The sequence below is a fragment of the Berghia stephanieae genome, chromosome 5, assembly GCF_034508935.2.
Source record: "Berghia stephanieae isolate SIO BIC M18660-M18661 chromosome 5, UCSD_Bste_1.3, whole genome shotgun sequence".
In the NCBI taxonomy this organism is placed as follows: domain Eukaryota; kingdom Metazoa; phylum Mollusca; class Gastropoda; order Nudibranchia; family Aeolidiidae; genus Berghia; species Berghia stephanieae.
Window position 1 is genome coordinate 56,299,677 of NC_088364.1, and position 20,143 is coordinate 56,319,819.

Genomic DNA, 20,143 nt, shown 5'->3' on the forward strand with positions numbered 1-20,143 from the left:
ATGCCATGCCCCTTGATAACAATGAATAGAAAATAGACAACAATTACAGGGTTGAAGAGAGAATTTCCTGAATAACGTGTTATTTTTTCTCTTGCGACGTGGACGTGGGTAAAACTAAGTACGCACTCTGTAACACCTCAAAAAATCTAATTATACTCGTAGCCGTACATCCATGATCTTCACAGCTGACTGTTTTATTTATAACATAAGCCATCTACCTCATCTTTGATCGAGGTGTTGTTATTTACATGTCTGATATCCCAAATTGTTATGGGTTTATTGGTGTAATGGAAATACTCTCAAACCAACGCAAAATATTGTCCATTATCAAAAACAGGCTCAATTGCGTTCCGTTATGAGACCTGAAAATACGTATGTGCTATATTTAGATATTGTGTCAATGTCAATAGATCTCAAATGCAGACTTCCGTAGTTGTTGTGAACTGACTCTCAGCTGGGATTTTTCAAGGCATCCGTTGAAGACTATCTATATTATTTTGCAGTTAACATCTTGAAAGTAATTCCTACTTATCTCTAATGAAATTAAAAACAAAAAAAAAACCCACATGTATATAACATTGTCACGTATGTCCCATTTATTGTTGTCGCCAGGTGGTAATAATGTTGACGTGTTGATGAATGACTAATAATGAAACAATTAGGTTGCCCAGCCTTGCAACATCGATTTTCATGTCTATGTCATGATTCAATTTGTAACAATACCACGCCTGTCATTACTGCCCGATTTTTCGTGGCCATCTTCCTCTCATTAACGACGACAACAACAACAACAACAACAACAACAACAACAACAACAACAACAACAACAAGCAACTAAATTATAGCAGGATCCGATGACCAGACTTTCCTTTTCTTTTTTTTTGTTTTGGCCCAGTTGCAATGAAACTGTCGTTGAAACTTGGACGTGAAATGGAAAACTGTGTCAACTCTTTTGAATTTACACATAATTTTATATTAAACAAGGTTATACATGTCGCATGGGATCAGTAAATTATAACAACGAATAGAATAACTTTTAAACAAATTTAATAAAAATTCGGAACAAAGAATGTTTCGGGCTCAATCGCTTCATGGAGTAATAATAAAAGATGTGTGTGTGTGTGTGTGTGTGTGTGTGTGTGTGTGTGTGACTTGTGGTGATTTTTTAGTCGAATGAACTTGTGTGATAACAAAGATAACTATTGTAAAGCACCTCTGAGCACTATTTGTGGATACTGGCGCTATATCAAATAATAATAATAATAATAATAATAATAATAATAATAATAATAATAATAATAATAATAATAATAATAATAATAATAATAATAATAAAAGAGTGTAAAAACTAATACGTTTTACTTATTGTCTAACCGTTTATTTATTTTAAAATTCGCTTTCTTTTTGCTGGCTGTGTGAATGAGAACTCTCCTTATTATTCATTTTTCAATCATTGTGCCACGCACGGTCTACCACTTTATGTATTTGAGTCAGCACTTCATTGTGAGCCATCCTTTAAAACGTAACACCTTACAGAGAGTAACAGACCAACGCGAATTTCATATTAAATCACAAGGCAGAATACAATTGAACGCTGGTTTTCCAAAACTCGTTAAGTCGTTTTTTCTACTTTTTGAGATTTTCCATCCATGAGATAAATTGAAACGTTCTACATTAAATTTTAAGCTTCGATTGGCACAAGAATTTCCCTAGATTTGTGTGAATTTGAAGTTTAAATATGATAAAATAATAGACCGTATGAGATATTTTAGGGGAAATAATCCTTAATATCTCTAAATGGAAATAACGGAGTTAGGCAGTTTTGGAAAACAACTCTTCAATTAAAGATTATCAGTGATCGGTCACGGACGGATGGAGTGCGCTGCACCCTACTGCATCTACGAGTGCCTTTAGAGGGATGGGTTTTTGTTTGGGGGAGTGGTGGGGAGTAGGTGGAGGTCATTTGAGGTCATTTCGACTTCCGATCCGTCGCCAAACGTCACAGTGACACACTAAAACACCGGCTGTTTGTAATATCGTACGTACTATTGGGTCAATGTATAGATAGAATGCGCTTGGCCAAGGAGTTCACAACATTGCCATCCGGAAGTATAACGGACCAACACACAAACTCTGTGTAACCATTAACTTTTATAGTCTGGTTAATACAGTTTAGTGAGAACAACTCACAAACGCGGATGGCAAAAACAATAATAAAGGCCTGGGTGACGTCATCTGCATACTATCTATAGCTCGGGGGTAAAACATCGATTGAATCTCAATGGGTCGGGTTGGAGCAAGATTGAGGTTTCCCTATTTTCTCTCCCACGTGTTACCCACTGCACTCTTTATCGTGCGTCTCAGAAGTTAAAATTGATTTATCTAGATATGTGTGTCAAGGATTTGTGATGCTTTAATATCAAGTCTCTTTTCTATTTTTAAAAATTAATAATTTGATTTTGAGAGCTGTGGTCTCGAGAGAAAAAAAGACAAAACATTAACAACAAAAGAGAACACCCCCCCCCCCCAAAAAAAAAAAAAACAAAAAAAAAACCAAAAAAAAAACAACAAACAAACAAAAAACAAAACAAAAACAACAACAACAAAACCACCCAAACTAAAAGTAGGAAAAGTAAAAAAAAAAACAGACAAACAAACAAAAACAAAACAAACGGAAACAAACCCAAAACAAAAAAAAAAAAGAAAAAAAAGAAGAAAAGAAACTCACAACAACAAGAACTACAAATGATAATCATGATAATACAATAATGATAATGATGATAATGATAATAATAATGGAAATAATAATGATAATAATAATAATAATAATAATAATAGTAATAATAATAATAAAAATAATAATGATGATGATGATGATGATGATGATGATGATGGCGACAACAACATCATCATTATCAATAACAACAAAATCATATTTATCAATAAGAAGAAGAAGAAGAAGAAGAAGAACAACAACAACAACAACGAACAAACTTAACACAGCAACGATTTTTAAAAAGTGATCCCCCCAACGAAGGTTTCATTTTTACTTGCCCTTGGTGTTCACTTGGTGTTCACGGCCCTTTCTTTAGAGATCTCAGAACAGTAGTTGTGTGACGTTGAAATGACTCAGGAAATGAAGTCAGCCTTGACTCATAAGGACAATAGTGTGGCGCCCGGGATAGGGCTGCTATTCGGGCACCGGGTTTGGATCAAATTTAGTCACACACCGGGGCGAGCAGCTCATGTGGCTCGTTGGCTCGATACCCGGGATGGTCTCGTGACGGTCGACCGGGATTTACACCTTTGCCCTCCCGTGTGCCTCAAGCCCCCTCACCAACTGCAAGGTAAAGATCCACGAGGGGTTTAATAACTTGTCACCCGACTACCAATAATTTAGTACAGTCAGATCAACCCAACCAGTCCCTAATATACCCGTGATTGGCTTGAACGAACGAGTTGAGCTGAATAATCCAAAGATGAAAACAATGTAATGATCCTCCTAATGGTTAAATGCTTAAAATATACTCCACATTTCTGATAGTATATAATTTTGTCAGGTCAACCAACCAATCAATCGATCAATCAATCAATCAATCAATCAATCAATCAATCAATCAATCAATCAATCAATCAGTTGAGTACACTTTAACTTGCTTATGATTTGAATCATCCGCCGAACCATTCATCTAGACATACATTCATTTGCCCTTCCATCTATCCATCCATCCTTTTATCCGTCCATATATAAATCTTTCCCCTCAAGTATCCATATATCCATCCATCCACCCATTCATCTTTTCGTCTGTCCATCCATCGACCATCCATAATCCATCCGCTCATTTATTTTCAACAACAATGTCGTTTCAGAAACCCATCCCTTCATCATCAATTTACTCATTGTATATTCACAATATCATTTCATCATTAATCCAATTATCCATCCATCCATCCATCCATCCATCCATCCATCCAATCATCATTCCATCCATCCAACCAAACAAACCATCCATCCATCCATGTAGTTGCACGTATTTAAAAATATGTATTTGTATATCAATATATACGCATTGTAGTTTCAGATATTCTTACAGATCATCTGAAATTGTATAAATTCGTAAGACCATTTCGAAAACATGAATAATAGGAATGTTAGTCTCCTCAAAAGTCTGCCTTCACTACAGATTTTGATCTTGTTTTGTAAATGATACAAGTAAAACCCGAAACAATCGTTATATTGTGTCTGTACCTCTGCAACAAAAATATTAATATTATGATCTCAACAGTTTTCCTATTGTCTGTTGCAAAATCAGCGTCTCGCTCAGGAGTCAGACCCACCAGGAGTGGTGGTTTATCAATCATGTCTTGGGCTCACCCAAATCAGTTTACTGTGTAGCGTGAAATGAGCTCGTCTAATCCAGTCATCACTGTTTTTTTTCATGTCCCTGCGTGAAAAGAAAGAGAAAGTGGACAGGAATGTTAAACAAAATGACTCACTCTGCTGATTTGTCAACTGACTAACCGGGGAATTTCTGTCTGGTTGACATGACCCCTGCGCATTGGGAAGTTTAAAAAAAAAAAAGAATGGAGTGTTTTCTTTCGTTTTATAGTTATTGACTATGATTTTGAATTTGAGTTTGTATTTTATTTTTTTTATTTTTAAAAAAATTATTATTGTTATCATCATCACCATCGTCATCATCATCATCATCATCATCATCATCATCATCATCATCACTGATAAGCAAACTATCAAAAAGAATTTTAATAAACAATCCAAAAACACAAAAAACCAACAACAGCAATATAGACCAAAAAAACCAAACCAAAACAACAAAACGAACAAACCAAAAAAAAGGCAAAACAAACAATTAAACAAACAAAAAAAAAAAAAGAAAAAAAAAAAGAAGAAAGCAACCAAAAAAAAAATCAAAAAAAATCAAGCGAAACAAAACAAATAAACCCAAACAATTAAAATAAAAAACAACGAAGACAAAGAGAAAAAAAACCCAACAAAAAACAAAAGTAATAAAAATAAAATTTAAATAAAATGACATATTAATCATTCTTCTCCTTTGCGTTCCTTCTCCACCAGTTTTGTTTTCAGTAAATGGCATATAATGTCGTATTTATGTAACAATGTCAATAAGATATAATACAACAATTTTACTTGAGGTAGCTTATCTCTAGTTTGCTGATGGGCGACTGGATAGACAAGTCTTTCTCTCGACAAGTTGGATTCGAACCGAAGTGAACTTATTTATAAGTTTGATTAACCAAATTGTTATCACTCATCAAATGCAAAATATAGAAATGGGACCTATTCCAGTTTTCCCCGACTTCCGTTTGTTTGTTTTGTTTTGTTTTTAAGGCTAATAAATTCAAATTCGCTTGTCTTGATCAGAAAATATGAATACAAATGAAATACGGTGATACGTTTTAGGATTTTATTTAACACAGATGTAGTATGTACACTGTACACACAGAAAGGATTGGTTTCTTTGCTGAAAGTAATATCAATTTCAATGTTAATAATAATGTACGTCCATAAAAGCGTTTGGTTATCATATTTGTAATAGATTCAAGCCTCTGACTTTTAATTTTGGTCTGGTGCCTACATGTACGTGTGGATGTGTCTGATAACACGATACAGTATCATTCTTGTATTGGGATAACTGCTCTGAAACAAAGCAAAAATAGTGTTGTTCCATTATAACAATACTAAATTAGGCACATCATTGCATGGTTATCATACTTCTAAACCCAACATGAACTAAGAGGTTTTGAAAGAAATCTGAATAAATTATCGTATCATTTAATTTTTCTTTCTTTTCCTTTTTTTTTTTCTTCTAAAAAATTATTTAGTATTTTGATATTGTAATTGTCTTATTGCAATGAGGACATAATCGTCATTCTCGCCTATCCTCAAATACTAGATTGAGAGAGAGAAATAGCTTCAAGAGTGGCCGGTAAGTTATGATTAACAAGACAATGAGGATGCTGACCTGTCGTACACTGACAAAACACTTTTTAGAAAAACAAACAAACCAGGGATGCCCTTTTTACGTCTAAAGCCGGAAAACTGGCTGTTTTAAAAATCTTCCGACTGACCTTGGTCGGTGAGTTGATTTCTTTTTTTTTTTTTTAAAGATGAGAGAGTATTGGTTGTTTAAAGGCAACAACCGTTAAGGGAACCTTTTCAACGATATAATGGTGATAGCATTTAATGAAGAGAGAAGTTTTGCACGCACGAAATATTTTCATCATATGTTTTGTTTTACGAAGAAAAAATTCAAGATTTTTTTTTTTCAAAGGACATCCATATTTAATGTTTTGGTCAGAGACTTCCTAAATCGATCGATTAAAATAGCCCACAACTTGTGAATAATTCTTAAAACCAGAGACATTTTGTTGAATAATTTTTGACTGGCTGGGAATCAATTTAAGCAATTGATACCCATGTGAAGTAAAAGTTTTTTGTTTTTTTTTTTTTAAAGCGTTTTGTTAGTGTACAACACAGAATTGTTGATGAGGATTGCGTTGTTGACAATGTACATGGCTGCATTTTGATGTTCTTATACTTTGTATATTTCGTTGAATTTTTTAGTAAATACTTGTCGATTTGAAATGCCTTGAAACCCCGACTCGGTTTGTAGAGGCACGTGACCTGATTATTATTATTGTTATTATTATTATTATTATTTTATTATTATTATTATTATTATTATTATTATTATTATTATTATTATTATTATTATTATTATTATTATTATTATTATTTTATTATTTTTATTATTATTATTATTATTATTATTATTATTATTATTATTATTATTATTATTATTATTATTATTATTATTATTATTATTATTATTATTATTATTATTATTATTATTATTATTATTATTATTGTTGTTGTTGTTGTCGGTGTATCTGTATGTAGTTTAGTTATGTTGCATCAAATGTTCAGTTGTATTTATTAAAAGTAATGAGATTTGAATTGACCCTTTAACGACGAAACTATTTTTTTTAAAAATAATATCTCCTTTTTCGTATTTCGTTAACAATTTCAACTGTTTTCACACAAGAGAGAGAGAGAGAGAGAGAGAGAGAGAGAGAGAGAGAGAGAGAGAGAGAGAGAGAGAGAGAGAGAGAGAGAGAGAGAGAGAGAGAGAGGTAACAAGGATGCAACGCGGACTTCATTGCTCGAAACTCAGTTGCATTACGACTAAGACTCTCCGTGTGAAATCAATAGTTTGGAGTCAAACCGAGTCATGTCCTTAAGGGGTTAATTTTGATAACTGAATTTGAAGCATGTTATAAAATGTAGATATTTAATCTGTATTCTTTCAGTTCACAATTTGCTTATTATTTGTTTGATTTTTATGACTTTGTTCCAGGATTTGATGTCAGTTCAATGTAGAATTTTGATGTTGTGAAAATTATTGTTAAGAATGTTAAGTTTGCTTCTTTACTTTTTTTTTTTTTTTTTTTTTACGATTAACGCAGTTTATGTACATACGTTTGTATATATTGAAACACTTTTGGCATGTTATGGATAATAAATTATTGATTCTGTTATCTCTCATGTTGTTCTTATATCCTGGTTCAAAAGATGAATGCTTACTTTTTTTTTTTTTTTTTGGGGGGGGGGGGGGGGGGGGGGGGGGGGGGGAAGGTTCATTAATCCTAGGGCCGGCCCCGAATTGAATTTGTGCTAAATGTTGGACGTGACACGTCAGATTAAAAAAAAATAATACAAATGTTGTTGCTCGAAGCCCGAAGAAATAAATAATCATGTGAAATTGAATGTAAGCTTCAATTTAATAACAAAAAAAAAAAAACCCAGATCAAATGATCAAATATCTGTGGGGTTTCATTCATCTTGTTTTGTTGATAAAGGGGAAACCCGAAACGTTCATTTGATCTGTTTTTTTGGTAATTAAATTGAAGCTTACATTCAATTTCACATTATTATTTATTTCAGATTTTAATAAAAATCTCCCCTTTCGTCAACTCAATAGTGTCATGGCAGATTAACCGTAGTTAAGTTTTTTTGCAATTCATTTGTGTGGTAAGAGTTATCGCTGTGCCATACAACAGAGCCTGGGTACATCATTGTATGAAGGTTTTAAGTCTGTTGAGGACTACTTTCTATTTAGACAGGCCTTCGAACAAACACGAGAGAGAGAGAGAGAGAGAGAGAGAGAGAGAGAGAGAGAGAGAGAGAGAGAGAGAGAGAGAGAGAGAGAGAGAGAGAGAGAGAGAGAGAGAGAGAGAGAGAGAGAGAGAGAGAGAGTCCGAATTTATGCTTAGAGATTTGTGAGTCATGCATACAATGCTTTTTACAAACATCATAAAATCAGTTTCGCTTTTAAAAATTGACGTTAATTGTGATCGTCTGGAGAGGACCTTAATGTAAAAAAAATGAAAGAGGAAAATACCCTATAGCAAGCAATGCAAAGCTGTCGGCGGCTTTACTTTAAATCAACGAAAAGCAAAGTCAAGCGATCCAAAGGCTTTTAATAATAAAAAAATATAAATTCAATTCAATAAAAGTAATAGAATTCTCTTTTTTCATCCCCATGGGGAATCTTGTCTTTAGGTTTTATTCCAAAGGAAGACTGAAATAACCCAGGCGTCAGCCGCAGTGCAGCGACACAAATTGAGCTAGAGCGAGATGACTTGCTCAATGCCACATAGCGCCGCGGGTTGTCGAACTAGGTACCTTTCTGGTACAAAGCAAAGACCAAACCACTGAGCCACGCTGCCCTTTTAAGTGACTGGATGGGTGACAATAATCGCGAAACTCTGACCGTAGCTTTGTATCCTTCGGTAAAGCACTTCACACATAATTATTCCTTCGAATTTAGTTTGAATGGATGCAATATAATAACGAATATTTTATGAGTGCCAGCAGGAACCGGACGTTTAATAAGCAGCATCATTTGAAATATTATTGAAATTCTGTTTCGTATAGCATGCTGGGAGGAATAATTTAAAACATCAGATTTAAGAAGTCTGTTTAGATAATATATTCTGATCTATTATAGGAAAGAAATGTTAAGATGTTTGGATAAACCATAAATATTAACGAAGATTCATTCACAGAATTGTTTTATCATGTAGCCAGATGTTACCCCCCCCCCCCCCTCCCTATTTCTCTATAAGAAAAATGTATAGATACCCCCCCCCCCTCCAACACACACACACAAACAACAAGAGAGAAAAGATTTTACAATGCCAGTCTTAAAATCTCTCTACTACATTCTCCGACGTGCACCTATTTACAGGTCTGATAACCCGAATTATTATGTGCTCATTGTTGTAACGGAGTTACTCTCAAATCGACGCAAATTATTGCCCATTATAACGGTAAAACACGGCCTATAATTGTGTTCAGTTATCAGATCTGATAATTTGTGCACCTAGATATTTATTACTCCTTCTTCCACAGGCATGAAATCGTGGGATCGTGTTTGTTTAAGATGTAAAATTAAAATATTACAGACATCCTTACTGCTTTTAAATCATAGGTTCCATCCAGTAATAACTCGTGAAAAAGAATATTTCTATTTTTGAAGAACCTATTAAAGTTTGTTTTTTTTAAATCCGGGGCGAAAATAATTAGTGTCCGTACATACCTGAACTTATGGAAAGACGTTTATTATTAAATCTGAAATACATTAAGTACTGCTAACCTACATGATACTCGTACAAAGGACGAGGAAACAATTTTCTTTTTAATTTAATGTAAATCGTGGTATTTATACGTGGGAGCGGATTTTTTTTTTTTTTTGGGGGGGGGGGGGGGGGGGGGGGGTTCAAGCAAGATTATGAATGACAAAATGAGATTAGAATAAAATAGAATTAAAGTAAAACAAAAATACAAGACATCTCACCCGCCCCCCACCCCCCTTTAAAAAAAAAACAAAACAAAACAACAAAACGACAAGCAAACAGAAAAAGAAAAAGAAAGATAAACAAATATTTAAGTTATGGAGAAGAAATTATTAATTCCGTTACTTATATGGTTATTTTAGGCATACGGTTACTTATTTCTCTGAAACTGTCAAATTATTTCATGAAAATCGAAAAAAATAAATTAAAAAATAAATAAATAAATAAAATGTTAAAAAGGAGGGGAAAAAAGGAAAAAGAAAAGTTTTCTGAGATATTTATCAAATGACTTTTTAACCAGATTCATAATGTGATGATATCTTAAATATTCTTTAAAAAAAAACTATTCCGCTTTTTAAAATTGAAAACAATATTGCAGTTAAAAGAAATTATATTAACCCACACAGCTTAGAGACAAATGACCGAGACGTTTCGAGATTATCTCTTATCAAATATTATGTGGATGTCTTGCAACATTGATATCAGTTGACATGTTGTTATGCTTCTTTTTTTTGAGCATTAGTTGGAATGTTTTTTGGGTTTTTTTGTTTTTTTTTCAAGAGGACTTGCCTACCTGTATGTTCTATGCTATTCTGTAAGCTTAAAGCAACGATATTTATACGTAATAATGGGGACACACACACACACACACACACACACACACTCTCTCTCTCTCTATCTCACACACACACACACACGCGCGCACACACACACAAACTTCAAGCTGGACCGGTATGTGCTAACAATTCCAGACAACACGAAGATGTAATTCCAAGCACACACCTGTTGTTGATAGACTTTATCTTTGTTTGTGTGTATGTGTGTGTGTTTGTGTGTGTTTGTGTGTGTGTGTTTGTGTGTATGTGTGAGAGAGAGAGAGTGTGTGTGTGTATGAGAGGAGCGTGTGTATGTGGTTTGAGTTGGCAGGTCACCAAAGCTCGGTATGTGTGTTGAAGGCGTAGAGTACGTAGATCTACCTGGACTAGATGCTTTTAATTGCATAGATTTCCATACCATTTTATCGTTTATCCACCAGAGAGAGAGAGAGAGAGAGAGAGAGAGAGAGAGAGAGAGAGAGAGAGAGAGAGAGAGAGAGAGAGAGAGAGAGAGAGAGAGAGAGAGAGAGAGAGAGAGAGAGAGATTTTGTGTGTAAGAGAGGATGGAGAACGAATACTGAATACTGACATAGAGAGGTGTATGAGGATGTGTGTTTGTGCGCGTGAGTGTGTGTGTGTGTGTGTGTGTGTGTGTAGAATACTGCCTTTGCTTTTCAAGGCATTCCACTCAGCTACTCAATGTCAAATCTTGTAACTGCCGATTGCTCCCGAATATGACCTTCCGGAGGTGTATGTGGGGTGCTCAGGTTCAAGCTCGTTTTTACATTTTATTTTGCACCTTGTTAACTGATGACTGGTAGCTATTAGTATGAAAACCTGTTGGTGTTGCCGAAGAATTGTATTTCACGCGTTTGGCGTGGGCTGGACCAACTGGTCTGGAACGGGAACATGCCAGAAAAAAGATGGGGAGGAAGTGGGGGGGGGGGGGGGGGGTATTGATAGCGGATGAAGGGAAGGGGTAGAGAGAGAGAGAGAGAGAGAGAGAGAGAGAGAGAGAGAGAGAGAGAGAGAGAGAGAGAGAGAGAGAGAGAGAGAGAGAGAGAGAGAGAGAGAGAAGGAGTGTGTTTGTGTGTGAGTGTGTGTGTGAGAGAGAGAGAAGGAGTGTGTTTGTGTGTGAGGATGTGTGTGTGTGTGTTTGTGAGAGAGAGAGAGAGAGATATGTGCTTTTAGTCTATTGATTGGCATGTGTTGTCATTACAAATTTATTAAAGCGAGTAACGATCTAACACGGAATGCTTCATTTTTATAATGTCCAACACCTGTTAGGTACGTTAAGTGTGGTGTGCACGCCGCATATTTGTTGAACACACATTGTGTTGCCATTTTATTTATTTACTTTTATTTTTGTATTTTTTCTTAGTTTAGGTTTTACTTGTTGGAATTTAATTTATTTCATTTTATGCTTTTGAAAAATTGAATATCTTGGTTGACATGATTTACCCTAGTGAATTTTTGTATTGATTTGTAACAATGTTATCAGAAATTATTTCTATATTAAAAACACCCCTTTAGAGCCACATCCTGGGTGCAGTCAAAAAAATTTTCTGACCTCCCCTGTCCACCCAGCAGTGATTGGGTAGCTGGGTTTGTTGGATCTGGTGGAAATTGCTTTGTGATACTACTGTTATTGTCCATTTCACGCTATAGAGACTGGGATAAATTCCGGCTCCATGGGCCTCATGCATGGCTCAAACGGACTACTTTGGAGTCACGAAAAGCCATGGTATCGGATTTTACTTTGATTTCGGTTGCATTAGAAGTCACGGCTAGAACATTCATCTCACAAGCAAAGAGACCAGTTTCCATCCTGAATACAGACGAGATTTTACTCCTCTCTCTCTCTCTCTCTCTCTCTCTCTCTCTCTCTCTCTCTCTCTCTCTCTCTCTCTCTCTCTCTCTCTCTCTGTGAATCGAGTTGTCTCCTACTGAGCTATTGGAATGCCATCTATTATATTGATTGATACTATTAATAATCATCTCAATTTTATCTTATCCAAGGGGCAGTGATTAACTGGTACTGCCCTTTCAACACTGCACATACAAGAATGTACTCTATCGCATATACCTTATGGGTTTGGGCGACTACACTGCTTTGTAAAGCGCTTTGAGCACTTTCAGTGGATATTGCGCTATATAAAAGCTCAAGTTTGTCAATGTGAAGAATAGAAAATTAGGTTTAAATAATATGAATTTTTGATTAATGGTTAAATTTTTGCCTACTGTCTTTCCATCAACAGTTTAACTTGAAAGACGCATAATCTAATGGTTGGTGGGTGGTTTGGGGGATGTTTAAAAGAGTTTAGCATCCCCTTCGTCTGTGGCTCCCTATTTTATAAAGCGTTTTTTGTTCTTGTCACTGGATAAGACAATAATATAGTGTTGGCCTTTCTTTGGTTGGAGTCATTTACTGTGAGGGATATATTTTTTTTTGTATTGGTGTAAGAGACAATGTTAACCTCCTGTGAGTAACGTCGTCATTGCCAGAACTCATATGAAGAAGTCTCCTTTTGATAGCTATCTCATGCCATACTGGCATCTTTGTTATACTTTGTTTTGGCTTTAGGGAGGACACACGGATAGATTGTTGCAGGGCTGCTTTTGTAAAATATTCCCTTTTGTCTTACTTTCTCTTTCTTTTTCTGATCTAACGCATCAACATAAGAGGTGGAATAAGTAATTAATTCATGCAATGCCTTATCAGTGTCGTTACAAATGCTACTTTAAAACACTGTCACTGACTGACATTGACAAGACCATTTAATGCTCTTTCTTGTCCAAGAAATACAAAATGGAAGTAGGTGTAGTCAAATTTTCTATTACAGCTTTGTGCATAAAGAGCAAACCAACAAAATCATATCGTCACAAAAGCAACCATATTTGATATTGCATCTAAATACATTCCTTTATCATTTTTTCATCCCCAGAGGTGGTACCGGAGGCTATGATAAGTTCAATGCTCCACAGATCAGTACAGGAAGCTTTAATCCAAACCCACAACCTTTCAACCCATCTCCGACATCTCCCTCTCAACATGTGAGTAAAGTAAAACATTTTCGTGTGACGGCAGACCAGTGAGTTCTAACTTTCTTTGTCCTGGAATTGTGTTGTTTGTTTGATTATTTGCTCCTTGTTAGATTAATGATTGAATGCTAAAACGTTAACCTATAAAACCGTAAATATCTTGCGATTAGTCAAAGCAGTTAAATAATAATTGCATAACTTAATGTAACTCCGGTCTACAGGGAGTAGATGAATAAACATGCTGTTGTTATTATCAATGTTGATCATCAAGACAATATGTTCATGACATGTGCTACTTATCTCAGCTAATTAGAAGCATCTCCCATTGCTCATATAGAAATAATTGTGCTATATATAGCACAATAGCGTCAATCTGGTATTATGCCGGAATTAGCCAGATGAAGAAATGGAGTTTGAAGTCAAAGTGATCAGAACTAAGAAATGTAACTATTTTGAAGATTAAGAAACATAACTAAATCTTCTCAATGAAGGTATTTATTTTAAATCAAATTTTATAAGTTAAGCTTAAAACTCAATTTTAGATATGAGGTTCATTCTAATACCGTTGCTATTTAGAGATGATGGGTCACAAATGGCAATGTGTTTTTACAATACCCATTGGACCATCTAATTTTCAATGTGTTGAAGGGGAGCAAGGCAATGTTGGATGCACAATCAGTTGGTGATAATACACGTATTGAAAATAATCGTCATTGACAGAGAAAACATGATTGACTTTCCCTCCTTTGTCAAGTCCCAGAATTTCAATTCAACTCCTCGTCCTTTCCGAAGTCCTGTAACAGCAGCTCCTACTTTAACAGCAGCTCCACCTCGATTTAATGTTGTAAATGTAGGTCTGTTTATCTTCAGCCGATTGCTTGTCTTTTCTCACACGCATAGCAGGGTTATGCAGATATATGTTCAACCATTGCAGCTCATTTCACAGGGCTTGATATTTGTAAACGTACAAATTAATTTAGGCCTGTCATAAAGTGCACTGCAAGAGAGAATATGTCTCATTATAGTAAGCACCACAGCATTGTGTAATATTATAACAAGCATTTAGAAAAAAAAATGGTAAGCTTTTCATTATAATAAGCATTAGAAGAACAGGGGAAATATCTTTATATCAAGCAGGCAGCACTGGAACTTTTGACACATTACTGACACAGAGACTTCTTTTATTTACTATTCAGCACCTTATCAGACTAGTCAGTCCTATCAAAACTATGCACTCTTGTACTGTGATATTGTATGCTCATCACTATTTGACTAATGTTTGATGTTTTCATTCAGCATTTTCCCACAGTATTGAGAATTAAGGGAACTATTTTGTCTCTATTTGATTATCTCCAGCATGTTTTGAAATGTAGCGCTGAACAAATTGAAAAATAGTTCCTGTTGGCGGCTTGCTATTATTATCCATCACTCCTTTAATTTTGTTTTTGCATGCATATCAGACAGAAGTAGCAAATCATGGAACACGGCTGTAATTTTATGTATTATTCCTGCACACCAAATAATTTAAGTTATGTCTGCCAATATTTTCTGATTATTTTCTCATCATTCATTAGTTTGTGTCACTTTTAGATTTACGAAGACAGAGGATGTGAATATTTCAGGATTTCCTCCATGTCAACAAAACTATATGAATGAAATACTAAGGAAGAATCAAAAGAAAAGAAAAGAAAAAAAAAAAATGTAGCCTTTGATGACACTTTGCCATTGACTCATCACTGGTCGATTTTACAAAATCGTAATTTAATCCCCATATCTGACCCATTACTCTTATTTGATATCATCATGAGGTGAAACAGATACTTGATCTGAATTTAAACATGATATGCGGGTTGAATTAATATTTATTTTAAAAGGGAGAATTATAACATTTTCTCCAATTAAATACAAAATAATTGAATTTTATAATTCTGATCTTTTGATTTTAATCCTAAGCATCTTGTTTACCCAGTATCAGATTGAGTTAGTGGGTCACGCATAAAGCCAAAAACATCCCAACAACTAAATGAAACTATTTCAATATCAGATGCTTTGATGACAATCTGTGATAAAATGAGAAATGGTCTTAAATCGGTTTCTTTATATAGCACATCAATGAATACATTATTATAGATAAAAATGCGTAACATGCTTTGTAGTTGTGCGCTTCTCGGACCAACAACGAGAAATGATGTTAAATGGAACACAATGTGTCATGTCAGGAAAAATAATAGTGAAGGTCACAACCTTTTTGTTTAATGTTTAAAAGTATGAAAGTAGATGTTTCTTGTTATTGGGCAAAACTTTCCTTATTTTTATTTTGTTCTTGATTTCAGCTGATATATTCCTTTGATAATTCATAACTTTTAAGATCCTTTACTTCAGATATCCTGGTATTTACTTTAAAAAATATAAGTAAACAACATCTTGAGCAGGCACTGGTGTAAGATAAAATATGAAATGGTATGGCTGAAATAGTGCCAGAGAAATCAAAAAGGAAAATACAAGAAAAAGGGTCCTCCCAAACATCAACTTACCTGGTGATTTCTTTTTCTTTTTTTTCCCTTTTGCTGTTGATATTTTCTTCTTGTAATTTATATTTAATTTAATTCAGTTTTGTGTCACTTTTACCTCTTTGTCAGAATTCAATAATTAAGAAAAATTACACTTAACTGCCTCCTATATTAAGCTTTGATTTTACTCATCATTTTACTTACTGCTTGGTCTATTGATACGTTGATTACAATACTTTTTTTAAGCTGTTCACTTAGTTTCTGACGGCTTTTTTTGTCCATCTATATAGAACTTTAACTCAGCTCCTCGTCCATTTGGAAGCTCGGCTGGTCGTGATGGCATAGATGGAGGTCTGTCTCACCAGACACAAAACCTGTCCTTGGCTAGGTAAGTGAATCTGGTCTCCAATTTCAAATTTGTTTAGTTTTTGTCTTTTAGATATCTTTTGTTATTTCAGTGTTCGACCTCTTTTTCAAGTGAAATACTGTTGTCATAGAGTTCAGATCATTCCTGTTATGGATCAGATGTTACTGGTTCAATTTCTTAAGATGTTGTAAAGATTATTATATTCATTTGTTCTTTTTATTTATTGATCAGAAGAAATCAAAATCGATAGGATGTAAGATTTTTTCGAGTTGGTTATCTTTCAAAATGTCCAGAATAAAATATCAAGACCCCTATCACTGATAACGTAAGAATGGCAAAGGACTTACAAAAATTTGTCACATTCACGCATTCACATGTCGAAGATGTATGAAACACCTTATAAACAGATCAGCGGCATCTTTTGCTGAAATAAAAATTGTCAATGCCTATGAATGATTTGACCACATTACACACATCTCTCCTCTTAAAAATCAAAGCTTCCTTGTTCTAGTTAGCATATTAAGATAACACAAACTATGTAGAAATAATGGGGTTGTGGATGTATGCAGTTTGCAGAATTGTTATCATATCAAGGAATTATTGTGTCAGTCAAAACACTTGACGTTGTATTTATTAGATTACAAGTTATTGGTGTAAAATATTCACAGATTGCATGATGACATCATAAAAAAAATCGTTTTCAGTGCTGTTTTCACCATGTCATTTTATGTTTGCATGGTGTGGTGATTTTCATAATTGATATTTCTATGAAATTGTATGTCAACTTTTCCTCGCTTGTTCTTTATTAAGAGCTTTTTTTTTCTTCACAAGTGTTAAGTTTGATTGAATTCTGCCATAATTTTTAAGTGTTTGTAATTATCAATCTGTAATGATCCGACAATAATGCCAGGCATTTTTGGTTCATACATTTTCCATGCATTTATAAATTGGAAATGTTTACTTGTGAACCTTGTAATTTGTTTTCTTGATGTATATTAGATTCATAGCTCACCATTTTTTGACTGATCAATAGTTAGTCAATTAAAAAGAAATTGAACCTAAATTCCATGTTTTTTCCCCTATTCACAGTTTTGATTTAGTCGTGACTTCCTGTTCTAATTAAAGAATTTACCTCAGTTGACCTGTGTATTTGTAGTGAGTAACACAAGCTCTGTTTTTCCATTTCATTAAAAAAAAAAATTTACCCTCAAATCTTACCCAATCGGACATGTCCTTTATTTACCATTCCTCCACTGCCATCACTTTCATCTCCGATCTACTCAATCAAACTAACAGCCAGCCTAAAGATCAAGCTTTGTCGCCCACCTACCAAAATGCGGCTGAGAAATACACGGAGAGGGACGAACCCCTTGACCCATCGCAGCACCAGTCAAAATCATTCAAATACCTGCAAAACTTAATGAGTGAAGGAAAAGGTAGAGTTGTCAGACATCAGTATAGCAAAATTATATTAGTCTTAACTTTTGGGGAAAAAATGAATGGGAATTTTTTATTTTTTATTGTTCAAGTGAAGAAAAATATAATTTTTGTACAACTTGTAATTCTGAAAAAACAAACAAACCCAAAACAAAACACTAAACAGTTTATAGAAGGATATACTGAATGTTAAAATGTTTGGAAGGTTAAGTGAAGCCTTTTATGTTTTACTTTGTAATAAATCTATAATAGAATTTTATGGAAAATTCATTACAAAAACATGTCAAAAATTGGTTCTTTCGGTACCTATATACATGATTTTTATAAATATTTAAAAATAATTAATAAATAATTGAAATAATAATAATAAAACACATTTCTTAAAAATAGAATGGAATGAACTATTTGAAATAAATATTTGAAATGAAATATTAAAAATAGTTATAATAACATTTTTATTTAATCAATAAATAACTGAAAGAATCAGGTGTATATTTTTCTAGAAAGGAATCTTAATACTGGAACGATTCCAATCCCATGTCCCACTACGATACCCATTGCATCCATTTTTCCACAGAGCTAAACGCCCCTTTGAAACCTCAACCAGGACGGCCAACCAGCCCCTCTTTTTACAATAACACCAGTAGCAACAATGCAGCATCTGCTGTACATCCTGTCCAGGCCCCCTCCCCAACCCCTGTGGGACCTGGTAGCAAACCGGGTACTGTCAAGGCCATTGTTTCACAGAAGTACAACAATCCTATTGGTTTATATTCTAACGACAATGTCTCCTCACAGTTTGAAGGACAGTCTAAGATCTTAATGGAAAAGAATGATGGAGGGTAAAGATTGATAAATGAGTTGCATTTAAGATAGAATTTTTTGTTTGTTATAGAAGTAAGGATGTCTCTCTGTCTATATATTTTCTAATCAATCGACAGTTTACTTCTCCCTCTCTGTTTAAAAAGTCTTATGTCTACATTTCTTTTCATGTAAATTTGCTACCTGTTTTTCTCTCTCCTTCTATGCGGCATTTGCATAGCTTAGTGCAAGTTGTGGAAATTAGAGTTACAGTACGGTTACTTCAGTTTCTCTTTTAATATTTGCAACAATGATATGATTGCATTTTCTTTTCTTGAACTAAAAGTGTCTGTCCCTCTCCTACAATTCTTGATCTTTCTATTTTCTAAATCTCATCTCCATGGTCAATGGATACTGCTTGTGATACATATTAGCAGCACCATGTAAGGGACATAAGTTCTCATTACAGGAACAAGTCGAACTACTTTTTTTTGTTTGTTTGTTTGTTCTGTATTCTTTTTAATACTAATTCCCCTCATACATTTTCTAATCTCAGAAAAAATCTTCAAAGAAATTGTAGTTGAATGTTCTCTATAATGATTAATGATTAATATATCTCATGAATATTGCCTTTTTTTTGTCAGCAATGTCTGGCATGAGTGTTTTAATAGCATATAGCAAGCCACGGTCTTACATTGTTAATATATTGTAATAGAAGCATGGATGATATTGTAGTCATAATGTGGTGTATGTGTTTCTTAAACGAATATAAGTAATTGATCAAAATTGATTATATTGGTCTTATCAAATGTATATATGAGTATATATTTCATAATGATTTGCCATATATTTTACTTAATAGTAAATGCATCGTAGTACTGTAGGAATTCTATTGCATGCCTTGTATTTATAATTGAAACGTGTGTGTTTGCATGTCTGTGCATATTCCCCCCTTATCTAGTACATCAGCTTCAGGGGACAACAGTAGTGACGATTTCCCTCCACCCCCACCACCTGAAGATATCATTTCCTCTCCCTCCGACCAAGGAGAGTATGACAGCATGGGCAGGAAGAAGTATGTGCCATCTGAGACATTCCGCTTGGTCCAGGAAGATTCTGGACTCTTACAGAAGGATGGAGAGCCTGGCCCTGCCCACTCCAGGACCTTTAAACTCTTACAGCAACAACTTACAAGGTTGGGCCATCACGGGGTCGTGGGATGATTTTATGTCAGTTTATTTCAATTGAGGTGTCTTTCCTTATGACCGATAATTTAGAAATAAGATTAAGGTCCTGTGCCTTGTTCTCTTTTATTGCTAACACATTGAGATGGGAAATGGAAATGAATTGGGACTAAAGCAAGATGTTTTTATATACTGGGGCTTCTTCCAATTTTCTTTTAATGAAGATGTTGCACTTCCGTAGATGAGTTGGGTTTCCACAATATGGCTTAGAAAATTCATTGAAACTTTCCCACAAATTGAAAGATC

General features: G+C 34.4%; 1 protein-coding gene across 10 annotated transcripts in view; it reads left to right on the top strand.

Annotated features, from left to right (window-relative positions):
- Positions 1–20,143, top strand: part of LOC144973259 (PDZ and LIM domain protein 7-like) — a 61,902-nt gene that overhangs the window by 21,798 nt on the left and 19,961 nt on the right. For 2 of the 10 annotated variants that reach the window (XM_078915491.1, XM_078915492.1), the window contains exons 3-8: positions 13,442–13,550; positions 14,293–14,388; positions 16,339–16,436; positions 17,712–17,851; positions 18,430–18,694; positions 19,615–19,848. In XM_078915491.1, coding sequence (XP_078771617.1) covers positions 13,442–13,550; positions 14,293–14,388; positions 16,339–16,436; positions 17,712–17,851; positions 18,430–18,694; positions 19,615–19,848 — 942 coding nt within the window. Of the gene's footprint in view, positions 1–5,936; positions 5,970–13,441; positions 13,551–14,292; positions 14,389–16,338; positions 16,437–17,711; positions 17,852–18,429; positions 18,695–19,614; positions 19,849–20,143 lie in introns of all 10 variants that reach the window. The other 8 variants (XM_078915493.1, XM_078915494.1, XM_078915497.1 and 5 more) reach the window with 6 other exon arrangements.